Source organism: Liolophura sinensis, chromosome 1 (genome assembly GCF_032854445.1).
Source record: "Liolophura sinensis isolate JHLJ2023 chromosome 1, CUHK_Ljap_v2, whole genome shotgun sequence".
NCBI classification, from domain to species: Eukaryota; Metazoa; Mollusca; class Polyplacophora; order Chitonida; family Chitonidae; genus Liolophura; species Liolophura sinensis.
In genome coordinates this window covers 8,035,175-8,052,190 of record NC_088295.1, presented here as the reverse complement: position 1 = coordinate 8,052,190, position 17,016 = coordinate 8,035,175, and the positions used below count along the sequence as shown (strand labels likewise).

At 40.4% G+C, this 17,016-nt stretch overlaps 2 protein-coding genes across 2 annotated transcripts in view; both read left to right on the top strand.

Annotated features, from left to right (window-relative positions):
* The window catches only part of LOC135469555 (uncharacterized), a 65,286-nt gene extending 56,633 nt beyond the window's left edge, over window positions 1-8,653 (top strand). The window contains 1 exon segment of the mRNA XM_064748059.1: window positions 5,041-8,653. Within this exon segment, the coding sequence (XP_064604129.1) occupies window positions 5,041-5,440 (400 nt within the window). The 3' untranslated portion in view covers window positions 5,441-8,653.
* Window positions 8,654-9,750: 1,097 nt separating this feature from the next.
* Window positions 9,751-16,343, top strand: LOC135477800 (SPRY domain-containing SOCS box protein 3-like). The gene is made up of 4 exons (XM_064758007.1): window positions 9,751-10,666; window positions 11,289-11,476; window positions 13,595-13,823; window positions 14,649-16,343. Exons 1-4 carry the CDS (start codon window positions 10,063-10,065, stop codon window positions 15,011-15,013), a joined length of 1,386 nt encoding a protein of 461 aa, XP_064614077.1. The 5' UTR covers window positions 9,751-10,062; the 3' UTR covers window positions 15,014-16,343.
* The last annotated feature ends 673 nt before the right edge of the window (window positions 16,344-17,016 follow it).

The window sequence follows — 17,016 nt, the reverse complement described above, 5'->3', positions numbered from 1 at the left end:
CCATATACAACAGGTGAGATACCACTCCCTGCCAGTATAGCTTTGTCCATATACCAGAGGTGAATACCACTCCCAGTACTCCACCCTGCAAGTATAGCCGTGTCCATGTACAACAGGTGAGATACCACTCCCAGTACCCCATCCTGCCAGTATAGCTGTGTCCATGTACAACAGGTGAGATATCACTCCTAGCACCCCAGCCTGCCAGTATAGCTGTATCCATATACAACATGTGAGATACCACTCCCAGTACTCCACCCTGCCAGTATAACCGTGTCCATGCACAACAGGTGAGATACCACTCCCAGTACCCCATTCTGCCAGAATAGCCACGTCCATATACAACAGGTGAGATACCACTCCCTGTACCCCATCCTGCCAGTATAGCTGTATCCATATACAACAGGTGAGATACCACTCCCAGTACTCCACCCTGCCTGTATAACCGTGTCCATATACAACAGGTGAGATACCACTCCCAGTACCCCATTCTGCCAGAATAGCCACGTCCATATACAACAGGTGAGATACCACTCCCAGTACCCCATCCTGCCACTATAGCTGTGTCCATATACAACAGGGGATATACCACTCCCAGTACCCCATCCTGCCAGTATAGCTGTGTCCATATACAACATGTGAGATACCACTCGCAGCACCCCAGCCTGCCAGTATAGCCATGTCCATATACTACAGGTGAGATACCACTCCTAGCACCCCAGCCTGCCAGTATCGCAGTGTCTATATACAACAGGTGAGATACCATTCCCTGTACCCCATCCTGCTAGTATAACTGTGTCCATATACAACAGGTGAGATACCTCTCCCAGTACCCCGTGTCCACATACAACAAGTGAGATACCACTCCCAGTACCCCATCCTGCCAGTATAGCCATGTCTATATGCAACAGGTGAGATACCACTCCTAGCACCCCAGTCTGCCAGTATAGCAGTGTCTATATACAACAGGTGAGATACCACTCCCTGTATTCCACCCTGCCAGTATAGCCGTGTCCATATACAACAGGTGAGATACCACTCCCAGTACTCCACCCTGCCAGTATAGCCGTGTCCATATACAACAGGTGAGATACTGCTCGCAGTACCCCACCCTGCCAGTATAGCCGTGTCCATATACTACAGGTGAGATACCACTCCCAGTACCCCATCCTGCCAGTATAGCTGTGTCCATATACAACAGGTGAGATACCACTCCCAGTACCCCATTCTGCCAGCATAGCTGGCAAAATACTCCTCCAAGTACCCCATCCTGCCAGTATAGCCATGTCTATATACAACAGGTGAGATACTACTCCCAGTACCCCATCCTGCCAGTATAGCCATGTCTATATACAACAGGTGAGATACCACTCCTAGTACCCCATTCTGCCAGTATAGCCATGTCCATATACAACATGTGAGATACCACTCCCAGTACCCCATCCTGCCAGTATAGCCGTGTCAATATACAACAAGTGAGGTACCACTCCCAGCACCCCATCCTGCCAGTATAGCCGTGTCCATATACAACAGGTGAGGTACCACTACCAGTACCCCATCCTGCCAGTATAGCCGTGTCCATATACAACAAGTGAGGTACCACTCCCAGCACCCCATCCTGCCAGTATAGCTCTGCCCATATACAACAGGTGAGATACCACTCCCTGTACCCCATCCTGCCAGTGTAGCTGTGTCCATGTACAACAGGTGAGATACCACTCCCAGTACCCCATCCTGTCAGTATAGCTCTGCCCATATACAACAGGTGAGATACCACTCCCAGTACCCCATCCTGTCAGTATAGCTCTGCCCATATACAACAGGTGAGATACCACTCCCAGTACCCCATCCTGTCAGTGTAGCTGTGTCCATGTACAACAGGTGAGATACCACTTCCAGTACTCCACCCTGCCAGTATAGCTCTGCCAATATACAACAGGTGAGATACCACTCCCTGTACCCCATCCTGCCAGTATAGCTGTGTCCATGTACAACAGGTGAGATACCACTCCCAGTACCCCATCCTGTCAGTATAGCTCTGCCCATATACAACAGGTGAGATACCACTCCCAGTACCCCATCCTGTCAGTATAGCTCTGCCCATATACAACAGGTGAGATACCACTCCCAGTACCCCATCCTGTCAGTATAGCTGTGTCCATGTACAACAGGTGAGATACCACTCCTAGTACTCCATCCTGCCAGTATAGCCGTGTCAATATACAACATGTGAGATACCACTACCAGTATCCCCACCTTGCCAGTATATCTGTGTCTGTATACAAAAGGTGATATACCACTCCCATTACCCCACCCTGCCAGCATAGCTTTGTACATACAACAGGTGAGATACCACTCTCAGTACTCCACCCTGCCAGTGTAGCTGTATCTATATACAACAGACCACTCCCAGCACCACATATAGCTATGTCTATATACAACATGTGAGATACCACTACCAGTATCCCCACCTTGCCAGTATATCTGTGTCTGTATACAAAAGGTGATATACCACTCCCATTACCCCACCCTGCCAGCATAGCTTTGTACATACAACAGGTGAGATACCACTCTCAGTACTCCACCCTGCCAGTGTAGCTGTATCTATATACAACATGTGAGATACCACTCCCAGTACTCCACCCTGCCAGTATAACCGTGTCCATGCACAACAGGTGAGATACCACTCCCAGTACCCCATTCTGCCAGAATAGCCACGTCCATATACAACAGGTGAGATACCACTCCCTGTACCCCATCCTGCCAGTATAGCTGTATCCATATACAACAGGTGAGATACCACTCCCAGTACTCCACCCTGCCTGTATAACCGTGTCCATATACAACAGGTGAGATACCACTCCCAGTACCCCATTCTGCCAGAATAGCCACGTCCATATACAACAGGTGAGATACCACTCCCAGTACCCCATCCTGCCACTATAGCTGTGTCCATATACAACAGGGGATATACCACTCCCAGTACCCCATCCTGCCAGTATAGCTGTGTCCATATACAACATGTGAGATACCACTCGCAGCACCCCAGCCTGCCAGTATAGCCATGTCCATATACTACAGGTGAGATACCACTCCTAGCACCCCAGCCTGCCAGTATCGCAGTGTCTATATACAACAGGTGAGATACCATTCCCTGTACCCCATCCTGCTAGTATAACTGTGTCCATATACAACAGGTGAGATACCTCTCCCAGTACCCCGTGTCCACATACAACAAGTGAGATACCACTCCCAGTACCCCATCCTGCCAGTATAGCCATGTCTATATGCAACAGGTGAGATACCACTCCTAGCACCCCAGTCTGCCAGTATAGCAGTGTCTATATACAACAGGTGAGATACCACTCCCTGTATTCCACCCTGCCAGTATAGCCGTGTCCATATACAACAGGTGAGATACCACTCCCAGTACTCCACCCTGCCAGTATAGCCGTGTCCATATACAACAGGTGAGATACTGCTCGCAGTACCCCACCCTGCCAGTATAGCCGTGTCCATATACTACAGGTGAGATACCACTCCCAGTACCCCATCCTGCCAGTATAGCTGTGTCCATATACAACAGGTGAGATACCACTCCCAGTACCCCATTCTGCCAGCATAGCTGGCAAAATACTCCTCCAAGTACCCCATCCTGCCAGTATAGCCATGTCTATATACAACAGGTGAGATACTACTCCCAGTACCCCATCCTGCCAGTATAGCCATGTCTATATACAACAGGTGAGATACCACTCCTAGTACCCCATTCTGCCAGTATAGCCATGTCCATATACAACATGTGAGATACCACTCCCAGTACCCCATCCTGCCAGTATAGCCGTGTCAATATACAACAAGTGAGGTACCACTCCCAGCACCCCATCCTGCCAGTATAGCCGTGTCCATATACAACAGGTGAGGTACCACTACCAGTACCCCATCCTGCCAGTATAGCCGTGTCCATATACAACAAGTGAGGTACCACTCCCAGCACCCCATCCTGCCAGTATAGCTCTGCCCATATACAACAGGTGAGATACCACTCCCTGTACCCCATCCTGCCAGTGTAGCTGTGTCCATGTACAACAGGTGAGATACCACTCCCAGTACCCCATCCTGTCAGTATAGCTCTGCCCATATACAACAGGTGAGATACCACTCCCAGTACCCCATCCTGTCAGTATAGCTCTGCCCATATACAACAGGTGAGATACCACTCCCAGTACCCCATCCTGTCAGTGTAGCTGTGTCCATGTACAACAGGTGAGATACCACTTCCAGTACTCCACCCTGCCAGTATAGCTCTGCCAATATACAACAGGTGAGATACCACTCCCTGTACCCCATCCTGCCAGTATAGCTGTGTCCATGTACAACAGGTGAGATACCACTCCCAGTACCCCATCCTGTCAGTATAGCTCTGCCCATATACAACAGGTGAGATACCACTCCCAGTACCCCATCCTGTCAGTATAGCTCTGCCCATATACAACAGGTGAGATACCACTCCCAGTACCCCATCCTGTCAGTATAGCTGTGTCCATGTACAACAGGTGAGATACCACTCCTAGTACTCCATCCTGCCAGTATAGCCGTGTCAATATACAACATGTGAGATACCACTACCAGTATCCCCACCTTGCCAGTATATCTGTGTCTGTATACAAAAGGTGATATACCACTCCCATTACCCCACCCTGCCAGCATAGCTTTGTACATACAACAGGTGAGGAACCTTTTGGTGTACCCTCCCCCTGCCAGTATAGCTTTGTGCATCTAAGAATTGTTAGCAGTCCATGTACCTCTGAAAACTCATGTATGACTTCATTTCAGTGAAACCAATATTTTCCAGTGTTGGTACTCCATTTTACAATAATTGTATGTGCCTATATAAAACAAATAAAAGGGTGCATCCAGTGATTGTCTTGACTGATACACTGATCCTAACACCTGTATTACTGTATTCGATCTTCATCAGTACTGGAGTAAAACACTAGCTTTATTCTCATATGTACATATATTAATGTTGGTTTTCAGGGAACATGACAGGGATCCAATCAAGTTTGAGGATGTGTATTGTCAGAGGATCATCAGGGCCACTAAGGAGGTACCCTACGTTGATATCGGCGACCCGATAGAGCTGTCAGAGCAGGAACCAAGCACACCAGACAACACCTCCGAACCTGTTGACGTCATCACACACCTGGCAGAGCAAGAACGGTCATTTTCGGATGAAAGCGTCGCACGAAGTTCACCACGACTACAGGAGAGGGCACACAGGCAGGTTGCTGTAGCGGAGGAGAGTAAAGAGAATAGGGGTAGAAGTGATAAAGAAGAAAAGGTTGTGTATTCTGAACAGGAAATGGACAATCGTTGTGTGGCAATGACTGATGATACACTCGAGGACCCAGGGGCTAATGACAAGAGCATGTGGTAAAGCTCACCTGTGGTTGTGGGTGTAGGGCCCTGTGGAGGTCTGGCAGGAGCATGAACTCCAACATTAAACATCTGTACCAATGCATGCTTGGCTGACATGTATCTCACAGTCTCTGCAATAGAGTTTGAGATGGTCATACGTCTACAAGATACTGTATGCTTTTCTGATGCTTTCTGTGGCTCAGCAGCTGTCTGACAGAAGACTGCAGGTTTAAGCTAACCATGAATAGACTTTGAGTGTTTTCTTCATGTGATTTCTAGATTGTATCTCTGTCTTGTACCTGTAAATATTGAAGCAGAGATATTAATGTAATGCACAATATGTTCAGCTTTGTGTAAGGTTTTCTTTTTTGACGACAGGCACTAACTATGTCAGGAAAATGTCAAGCCTCATATAACTTACTCGAGTGTTTATAGTACTGTGATTGTAATTGCTACGTTGTCTTCTCTAATTACAGAGCATCATTTCATTTTAAGATAGGCATTGAACGTTATGATCGATTGTCATTTACCTTGGTTACAATTACTCAAGCAAAACTTTTGTGAACATCATAATATAATTTACATATAGTCATATGTGCCAATCCATTCACCAGAATACCTGGAGAAGTTATGGTCAAATTTCTAGTGTGTAAAGAAATATGCATTATATTTCATTGAAATCCCTTTATGTCAACAGTGCAAAGCATTGTCTTTTAATAAACATGTCACAGTTAATGTTTTTACTGAAACTTCATCTAGTCAATGATCTGGCTTGAATGTAGAAAATGTCACTATTATTAATTAATTTTTGTACATTATGGTTTTATATTCACACTTTAAATCTGAAAATCTTGTTTAATTGATTTATTTGACATGTTTACAGCTTTTGTTGTCTAGTACACATACTTTAGCCAGGATTGACTTCATGCTGGCAGGTCAAAAATACAAACAATGTCTGGTACTCTCCAAGTGAAGAACTGCATGTCAACACCTCTTGTATATGTTTTATTATTAATTCTTGAAAATAAACAACAATCCATCAAGTTGGCTTGTATAAATACGTTGAGAAGCTACAGGTTCTTAAAAAAAATTCTCAGTTTGTTTTTCAGAGAATACAAACTGTAAACAAGTTGCAGAGACATGATCCAAATAAATTGTTGAGAATAATCTGCAGGCATTCTTATTAAAATGGTTATTACCAGTGATTGGTCGACATTAATGAACCTGGCCTCATAGGTTAACATCTCTTATACCAATAGGCAAATACATGTAGGTGTATCCTACCAGAACTCTTCTCATGTATAGGACAGATATTAGTAGTGCTGAAAGCAAGGAAATACAGTTCTCTCTCTGTTTTTTTTGGAAAAGTAAAAATATGTATATGTTGTTCATTAGATGAACTCACCTTGGGAGAAAAGAGAAATATTCCTGCTACATTCACATGTATACGTCTCAACAATTTAAAGAATTAGGGTAGTTAGAGATTGGTCATCACATAGTGTAGTCCAGACATTTGACATATATGTGTTCGCTGTGTATTGCTTCCAAAGCTCATGTAAGTTCTTCCCAAACCTGGTCATATTCACCTTTCTGTACATGTAGAATTACATGTATTTCGAATGAAGCATGAAGACAACTTGTCAGCTGTACTGTTAGTGTTAGAACATTGTTGTACATGAGGCATGTATAGTCTTTTTGTTTTGAACTGAGGAAAGGTCAGTATAATATATAGTTTTGTAAAGGCATCAGTATTCCTCTTACTTGTGTACATGTTTTTAGTGCTGATGCCACAGATCTGAATTTTCCATGGCATATTTCTCTGAAACCAATTCATGTATTACTTAATTAAGCATTATTTATTGATGGTTTGAGATTACACATTTTAGGGCAGCCAGCTATGTGGCATAAAGATTCAGTTTTATTGGATATGTGTACTTTAGTGATATTTTAGTGCTCATTTTATTATTCAGTTTCATGTGTTTACTTAAGCAGTTTTTCTTTGTTCTATGCAAGTGTTTCCAAAAACATGACCGCTTCTTAGTTACGTATTTAGTTTCATTCATTGTATTGTTTTGAAGTGTAGATATACATGCATATGTATACATGTGTGTATTATACCCCACATGTTGATGAACAGATATATAAAGGAATAAGAATATCATCTCTATTTAAGATCAGTTTCTTCAAAATGTATTAATTATTTTTCTGTTTTGGTTTAACATGTACAGGTTAATGTCATGTGAACAATGTACATTGAATAAAAGGATTTTATAGTCAATGGTCCATGCTGATTTCTGTTGGGTTATCAGTTATGAATAAGATTGATTGAAATAAATTGGACTTTTTGCAATATTAGACAGGTAGGTTCTGTATAATAACAATTAATCGTTGCCCTGTTCTTTGCAGGAGGGCATCACCATAATCCGTCTAGGCATCAGCTTTTTTTTTTTATTGTGTTTATTTTAAGATCATGAATGCGTATTACTCTGACCACACTTCATTTCAGTGACATATTAGTCGGATTCAGAGTTTTTGCCATATCTTTTTTGCTCAATAATCCTTCCAACACTAAAGTCACCAACTAGGATAAATTGTTGGTTTATTATAGGTCCTAGTCTTTTAACATTTATATATGAGTATGTCATACCTCTGTTTTAATTATTTTTTGTTGGCCTATCTTTATGATATTATGACTACTCCAAAGTGTTGAATTCTTATTATTTGTATGTCCTTGCCATCTTCTTCAGTCATTAACAACAAAGTCTATTAAATTTTGTTAAAACTCCTATTTTAGTTGATCTTTTTTTCCTGCGAAGTTGTAATATGTGAATAAGGTGCATGTATTACAATGTATTATGTAGATACAGGTAGTTTTATAGTAAGCCAAAAAGATATAATGATTGTATTGTTGAGATTTTTGTATGTATATATGTGTGTGTCAACTCAAATTGATGTGGTTGAATTTTTAAGAAAATCTACTTAAATACTCAGAATATTGAATTGAATTTCTTGTCATTTATACTGCAAATGGCATAGGAATTCAGATTTTGGAGGGGAAAGCTTGTTGCCTTCCCTTGCACCTCATGCCTTGACTACTATAGATGTTTTGATGAAGGTGATCTTGTTCAGTGATACAAGTGGTTGTGCTGTAGTTAGCTCATTAGTTGTTATGCTTGTTTGGCTGAATATTTTGATACTGCATCTGATCCTCTTTTATGAAATAAAAATCCATTACCTAAAGAAAACCTGACTCTGTCAATGTCTACTGTCTGCATTAAGAACTAAGGTGAAGTTTTATTTTAGAAAAGCCACACACTTGCAGGCCAGGTACCACTTTCACTAAACAGTGATGTTAATAATATTTCTCGTAAAGTTATTTTAGTAAATGACGTCTATAGATTATATTGTCTGATGGCAATGTATTTTATAAAGAAAGTTACAGAAAACTGACATAAGAAGTTTTCAGTTGTGAAAGTGGGCCCTGTCCCCAGGTGACAAATGGTATTAGCCACGTGTATGTGTTTGCTAATGTTCGATATCTCAACATGATGAAATTGATTGTTAACAATATGACACATGCAATTTATATTATCAGAATGTCTGTCCAGTTTTATGGTCATAGCTCTGTCTCTACTACATTTTCATTCTTTGTTTTCGAATAATTTCAAATAGCCCTCTACACCTAGATGATGGCTATATTTATTTATTCATTAGACAGGTCTTTTATGCTGTGCTCAGAAATTTTCATCTAGCAATATATACTGATATGTAACTGATGGCAGTCAGATTATAGGAAATTGATGTTAACTATTGACCTTCTCCATGCACATGACCAACCTCTTGACATAAAGCCATGGCCAAAACACCAAAAGATGGATTTGAATGTGACCTCTGTATCCCGAAATCTATCATGTACACCTTGGCGGTTTATAGTTCTACACTCAAAGTACTTGTCCAATCTCTTGAAAGTGGTGTTTTATTCCGTTTTTGTTTATTTGTTATTTTTTTTTTTTTTTTTACTTTATCATGGCAATCGGTTAAGAGTTCAAATCCCACTAGGTGTAGTGCAAAGCCACTATTTGGATTGATCTTGATTTTTATCTATTTCTACCAAGAGGTGTAAAATGGTATGATACTTTAGACCTTTCATTTTGTGATGCGGACGGACAGATGATTATAGACTTTTTGGACACATCTATGTTTAACTTCAAACACTTGGCCAAGGCGTCTGCCATTGAATATGTAGGCCTATTACGGAACTCTTCTGTGAGGAAGGTAAAAATCTGGCTGACGGTATCCTTGACCTCTACAGTACAGCCAACACAGGAGCGAACTTACAGATCATGTTTTATTTCTCACCAACCCGAAACTGTGTGTATCGGAAACAATTCTGACTATTTTAAATAATGTGAAACTCTGTGGATCGGATGCATTACGGTTCAACGTATTGTAACCAGCGTGGAGGGTGAAGGATTGTTCAACGTCAGTGGTGGTGCCGAACTGGTAGTTGATATTGTAACCTAGTATTAGTAAGTGCGATTGGGCTCATAAGTCGGTGATCACAAGTTTACTTTATGTCAACCTGACTTAGTTCCGACACAAACCGGTTAGTCTCGGTGATGTTTAACTTTCCCAGTAACCATGTCTTCTAAAACAATAGTTCTCTCTCCAGCCGACGAGGAAGCTGGCCCTAGCACGCATGATGAAGGCGGAAGAAAGTGTTCTTGTACTGGTAGTACAGACTTGAATGGAAGAATGGCAGCAACAGACAGGGAAGTGACACCTAGCATTGAGAACAGAGACCAAGGTGATTCTGACGACAAAACATCCACAGAGCAGTCGTCCATATCAAACTATGTATCCGCCCCTGTGCTATACGGTAACACATCAGGCATTTCGAGCTCAAACAGCAGTACAGTTGCTCTGTGGGGTGAGCTTGCATCCCCAGCAGCAGGGAATGGTGACCGAACAGACTCTGACATGATGTTCAACACTGGAGAGGAATTGTTCACCTCTCACACATTATCATCCAGTGTTAGTGGTTTTGTGTCCTCGCCAGGCCTATCTGGAGACGAGGCCGAGGTGGATGAGGAAACCGGGGTGGAGGAGAGTGAAGACGAGCGATGTGCAACCCCACCCTTCCCTGTACTGTCCTCCAAGCCTGTGAAAGGGGAATCATTTTGTGCATGTTATCAGAATGGGGCAGACTCTGGTCTATATTGCACATGTGGGGAGGAAGATTCAGGTTATTTGTTTAATTTTTTTTTCAGTATTATCTACATATACAGTAAATGTCAAGGAATACACAGACATTGTTTAAGAGTAAATCATTGACAGTTTTATAATTGAAAATTTCTATCCATAAAAAAGAGCTTTTTTTGTCAGATGAAAAATGTCCAGTCATGTTCATGCAATTTTTTTTCGGTAAGGACACACCAATAAATATTTGTTTGACAAACAGATTGAATCTTTTTTCAATGCTAGAGATAATGAAATGAAAACTCAGAAGTCTTCTGATTAGCAGGAAATGTGCTGTGCCCAAGCCATATGTCCTTTTTTACATGATTAGAAAGCCTTAACTCCCCTCCCCTAAAAGTCAAAAAAGCGTCAAGATCAAAGTAAAAGGGTGGATTTTCAGTTTTATGTTATTAAATTTTTGGACATTTTAGTGTCGATTCATCCTTAAAACCAGAAATAATATTGGTGTTATGCCCGACGTAAGGAATTGTTTTTTCTGTGTTAGATTTTATGGCTGGTTAAATCTCTCACAAAGATGAGGTATGGACTGAAGTGTAGGGCAGTTGTGAAAGTGCTAAAATATTACATTATTTATCAAATGACATTTTTCACCCAATATTATTTCACAGTATTTGAATGGGTGTGGGAGGAGAAAACCAAATCATCAGCAAGCTTGCTGAAGCAGGATTTACGGGAAGTTTTATTCCATGTGGACTTCAGCTGTGGAACGGCTGGTGTGCGAGGGACCAAAGTGATGAAGGAAGATCAGTATTACTGGGAGGTTAAAATGACAACACCTGTCTATGGAACAGACATGGTAAAATAACCCCTGCAACTTAACTGTAATGTGCTTCTATGTACAGCTTATACTTTAATTTTTCTGTGTATGCCCAATCAGTTGCCAGGTTATAAATGTGACACATACATGTTTTGGGGTGATAATAAACCAAGAAATTGTACTTATATAATGTTAGAGAACTTTTTTTTCACTTGTCATGAAACTAATACTGCCAGCTTATGCTACATGGCAAGTTTTCAGTTAAAGGGAAAGACCTGACTAATGTTTATGTCGAGTGAAAGACCACCATTCAAAGTATCGTAAACCGGCATTAACTGTTTTTTTAGACCTTTTTTTTTTTCAACCCAGTAAAAGTTTAATGAAACTTGGCCTTGATACAGCTTCAGCATGTCTCCGTTATTGAGGGCAAGGTGACATAATGTTTACTCTAGCTCTCTAACGTCGAAGGTATTTTCCATATAATATTCTGAGCAGTAGCCGGTCACAGGTAAAAGTTGAAAGACTTCGGCGATGAAGGCCAAAATGATAAATATAGTTTTCTCGGAAATTGGACATACTGGAAGGATATTTCTTCCACTGCTTGAACTGTTGATACATTAGGCCTACTATATCATTTACAAGGAACTAGAGCGACCCTGTTTCAATAGCATAGCTACACATGAATGGACAGGGTATCCCTGGTTCAGGTTGTAGCCTCTATAGGGGTTGTTCTGTTGATTTTGACCCCAATTAAATGGTTACAAAATTACAACAGGATTGTTGTAAAACTAGATTCATACTCAGTTCTGAAACAAATGGAACTGCAGTAAATCTAAGTACCACTAAGGCTGATCTAGGCATTCGTTGGATTTCATGCTTCAATTTTGTAGTGGTGCCTTTGAAGATGAAAGCAGTGTTGACCTGACCTAGTTATTGCAGACATCAGAGAAAGCACCTCGGCTTCAACATAGTCTTTCAATAATTTTACTGTACTGTATAAAAAAAAACAGAAAAAAAAACATCCCATGATTGTGAGAAAGAAGAAGGAGCAAAATTTAAATTCTTCAGTTGTAATGGATTCAGGGAAAAAAAATTATATCATAAGATTTTTAATTGATTTTAAGTATTGTCTGGTGAGCTGTCATCTTATCATTCCCATATACCGTCGGCATTCCTGATGAATTTTGCACTGACTCGGATATTTGTTATTTAGAAATTGCTGACGAAACACTAAAATGAATGACAAAAATGTATTTGGGGAGATGAATGTGGATTGGTCCGAGATGGTATGCTACTGTCTGACATAATTTGTGATACCATTGTTGAATATTACACGGCTTGTAGATCAATTGATTATACGTCTGTGGTGGTCTGTAAAGGATACAGACCTGCCCCACAACACTTTGCAAAATGCTTCAGCTGCCCGTAACTAAATCGTTGTAAACGATCTCAAAATGATGTCTTATGCAGTAGTTCTCTGTTATCATATGTCACTTCATGGAATGAATGGGTAAGGGCTGTGTCACGGCTTAGGCCACACAATCTGATAGAAACATGTTTGATTGGAAAAAATTTTCAAGATGGCTGCCTCGACATACACCAGCCACTTGTGCAGTATTGTTATTTTCTTTTACATGTTATTCAGTGAAATATCATTAAATAATATAGTATGATATTTTCTAGAAAGCTTGAGTATCCTGCTTTCCATTTAAATATGTTTTAGCCAGGAGCTGTCTTTTCCTTTAACACAATACTTTTCACTTTTTACTTATGATAGTCTGATCCAATGACTAATACATTGTAATGAATTATAAACATTTTGCCTTCATGAAGTAAAGACTTCAGGTGTTAGCATAGGAAATGTCATAACATCTTATAAATAGATACAATTCTTGAGTACAGCATAAAACACAAATCAGATAAATAAATAAATATAAATAGGTACAGCATTTAAAAAGTAATTTTCACTGGACACAGCTGAATTCATAAAATGGAACAAAGTTTTTGAAAGTTTTAGGAACATACAGCTTAAATCTGGTACAAAATTTAAACAGTGCTGTTGTTGACATGCTTTTCCAGTTTTAAAATACTTGAAGATACACAACAGGCACAATGAATATAACCCTTGTTAAATCCTGCATTCTTGCTTGCACACAGATGGTAGGAGTGGGAACAGCTGAGGTGGACCTAGACAAGTATCGTCACATGTTCTGCAGTCTGCTGGGCAAGGACAGCGAAAGCTGGGGGCTTTCATATAATGGCTTCCTACAGCACAAGTCACTGAAGAAATCCTATTCCTCAAAGTTTGGCCAGGGCACAATTATTGGAGTTCATCTGGACATGTGGCATGGGGCCCTGTCGTTCTTTAAGAACAGGAAACCTCTTGGTAAATTCCCTCAATGAATTTTTATGAAATTATTAGTAAAATATTTATTGTGTGTAATTACTTATGTAAAAGTATAAAATGAAGTTTAATATTGGTGCTCACAACAGAATTTGTTCAACAAGGGAAAGTGTTACATGGATGTAGAATTATTTCAGTATTTTGTACAGGTTAATACGGTTCACAGGGTTCTCAAGTGGTAGTCCCCAAAATCCCCAGATTTTAAGAAAGAAAAAACTAACAAAGCATAGCAGCAGGAGGTTTGGTACAAATACATTTCTTTACAGAGCATTTTTACAAGAACCTAAAATTTTGAGATTTATTATTTTAGGGGCAAACAAATATCATAAAAATCATATTTTGAAACTTAGAATTTTCCCATATCGTTCAACCTTTCTTATCCCAGTAATCCTGAAAACACGTCAAGATCAGTAGAACTGTCAGGATCTGGCAAGATGAGCCGTGCACTTATTAACAAAATTTTAGGTCATTTTCCGTAATGTATTTGCTATTTCATCAATGCATATTTCCCAGTAACACTCAAGAATTTCTGAACATGACATCAGGTGGGAGTCATTTGCTTGCATGCATGGAAGCAGACATGTTCCCCCCAACCACCTCCATTGTTCTCCCTCTAAAATGAAACCATGTTTACACCTTAAGAAGGATGTTGAGAAACTTTTTTATACATGTAAGGCCATGCCATAAATTAAACAAAGATTAAAAGAAACATTACATTTTGTAAATCCTTTTTCTCAGTGATCAGTGCTTTTTAAAAGATTTTTCATAACAGTTTCATTACAAGAGGATGTGTTTTTGTGTGTTCAGGTGTTGCTTACGTCGGATTACAAGGGAAGTCTATATTCCCCATGGTGTGCTCCACAGCGGCCCGCTCAGGTATGAAGGTGATCCGCTGCCGATCGTTTAAGACTTCTCTCCAGTTCATGTGCTGCCAGGTGTTGCGAAAGCTTGTTCCTCACCACAAGGACGTCTTAGAGGCTTTGATTCTGCCTCCAGGGCTACGGACATTCCTCTACAATAATGTTGGCTGGCTTCTACAACCAAGTCCTTTAGAGTCAGCAGATAGATGTCGTGAAACTGTCGGGGCACGGAAGCGTAATTTCACAGAAATGGAGGAGGGCACCTCTAAAGAACCCACGTCTAAAAGACTCTGTTCTTCTCACAGAGAGTGATAGTCCTTGTTGGTATCAATGACACATGTATCTGCTGGTTGCTTTTAGGTGTGAGTACAGCATGCTGTACTACACGTGGGTATGAAGGTGCTGCCATTGCTGTGTGCTTCAGGTATTACCATTCCAACCTCTGTGGTGAAGAGCTGTATGTTTGCTTTGAATCCTGTGAATCCAACGCAGAGCTAAATACATCGGAAAAAATATGCTTTTAGAACAAATGTTCTTTACTTAAGAAAACTGTTACAATTTTCAAGAAGTAAGACATACGTGTTTACATAATTTTCGAACATAAATTCTCAATCAGCTGAAGGTACCCGTGACAATGGCATGGGCCAGACCTCTGAAACGTAAGTTGCTGGGTACATAAGCTATCCTGCCCATGCACAAGGGCCATGAATGATCTGTGTGATATGAAATGTAACCGTAGCAGGAGTCAGTGATCATGAGCTATTTTTTATAACTTATTTGCAAATGTGATAATTTCCAGTGCCAATGCTAAGTACAGCTGTAGCATACACCATTCTGAAGTAATTAAGGGTCATTAAATGCTAAATTTATATTGTATGACACATCAAAGATTACTCATCAGATGAAGTCTTTGGTAAAATTAAAAATGAGTTTTAAATGTTTCAATGAAGAAAACTCAATTGTCATGAGGTAGTATGATATGAAATGTAGAGGTGATGTAAACTGTTTATCTACAGTGTGTACTAAGGGAGACAACTGTGTACGAAGTGAACCAATTTTCATACTTTTACATGCTTTTACACAAGACTGTCTGTTGCATTCTAGGATTATGTTGAAATGCAATTGTTTCCAGGCCAACCTGAGTGACCAATCACGTTGAGTTCCATATGACAACCCTTCCACAATTGGTCTACCTAATCGGTATTTCATGATGATTCCGGACCATCTAACCATGTTGAACTCAATCACGTTTACTATTATAGAAATATGAATGAACATATATGAAGTTATGGTAGAATTATAGATGAGAGTGTGTAGAACAATGGATATCAGTAGACCCTGGGAAACTGGTGACTAAAACATGTTATTAGACGTACACTGGCTTGTCATCTGTAATTAGGATTCATTGCCTCATAGGAAGGACCAGCATTAATCATGCACATGCCGACAGTCAGATGTGTGTGGTCAGTCCAATGTCAAGTTGTTAGTATTAAACAGAGCATGGATCTGTGAAGTGTGTGCACAATTTGATGGTCCCTTTAGTGTGACATTATACATGCATGTTAATACCTCAAGATTATGGTATGGCTGAATTGTTTCAGTATATAGAAGTGTTGTCATAATGTGATTTTATTACTTACATGTACTTTTGTTTTTAATCCTGTTATGTCTAATTGTTTATTTTATCAGTTGGAATTTCTAAACCTTGCTATTCTGTGGAAAACAATTTCTCAGCTGTACTGTGTATGTGCACATGAAAATGTGTAAAACTTGAGCGAACACTTGTGAAGTTCTGTGTTGTGTTTATTGCTTTATCAAGACTGGATTTTCCTGCAGACTTTCATTTAGACAGCTCACAATGGATGACCTTTACAATCGATTTCAGTTATCTCTTGTTCACTGGAGAAGACATTCGAGGAGTGATAAATTGAAAGGCCTGGGTTCAAGCCAGGTGAGGTCGTGCCTGAGTATGAGTTTATTTATGTCAGTAGTTTGCCAGGCTTAGCGCTCAGTATGAGGGGACATACCAAATCGTGGTCAGTCTGGTGTCCGAAGACTCCAAGTACATGTGGGGTGTCAAAGTCTGGTATCCTAGTGAAGCAGCACTTCTCCTAGAACAGCCAAAGTGATGCTCCATTGAAGCAACACTGCTGATGTGACATTGAGATCCTTTTGTTTGAAAAGAACAACCTACCATAGTAGGGATGATATATGTTTGTTTCATTGGTGTTTTATAATGCATTCAAATACATTCAAAAACTCCTACTTTACAGCGAAGGCTGTTCAGTTACAAGTGACTATGTGTGCTTGGGGTT

What these genes read in the sequence shown, in the direction of transcription:
- LOC135477800 (XM_064758007.1), top strand. Translation starts at nt 10,063, where the DNA reads ATGTCTTCTAAAACAATAGTTCTCTCTCCAGCCGACGAGGAAGCTGGC. An exon ending in ATGTGGGGAGGAAGATTCAG is followed by an intron (nt 10,667 to 11,288) that starts GTTATTTGTTTA and finishes ATTATTTCACAG; the next exon opens with TATTTGAATGGGTGTGGGAG. An exon ending in TAAGAACAGGAAACCTCTTG is followed by an intron (nt 13,824 to 14,648) that starts GTAAATTCCCTC and finishes TTGTGTGTTCAG; the next exon opens with GTGTTGCTTACGTCGGATTA.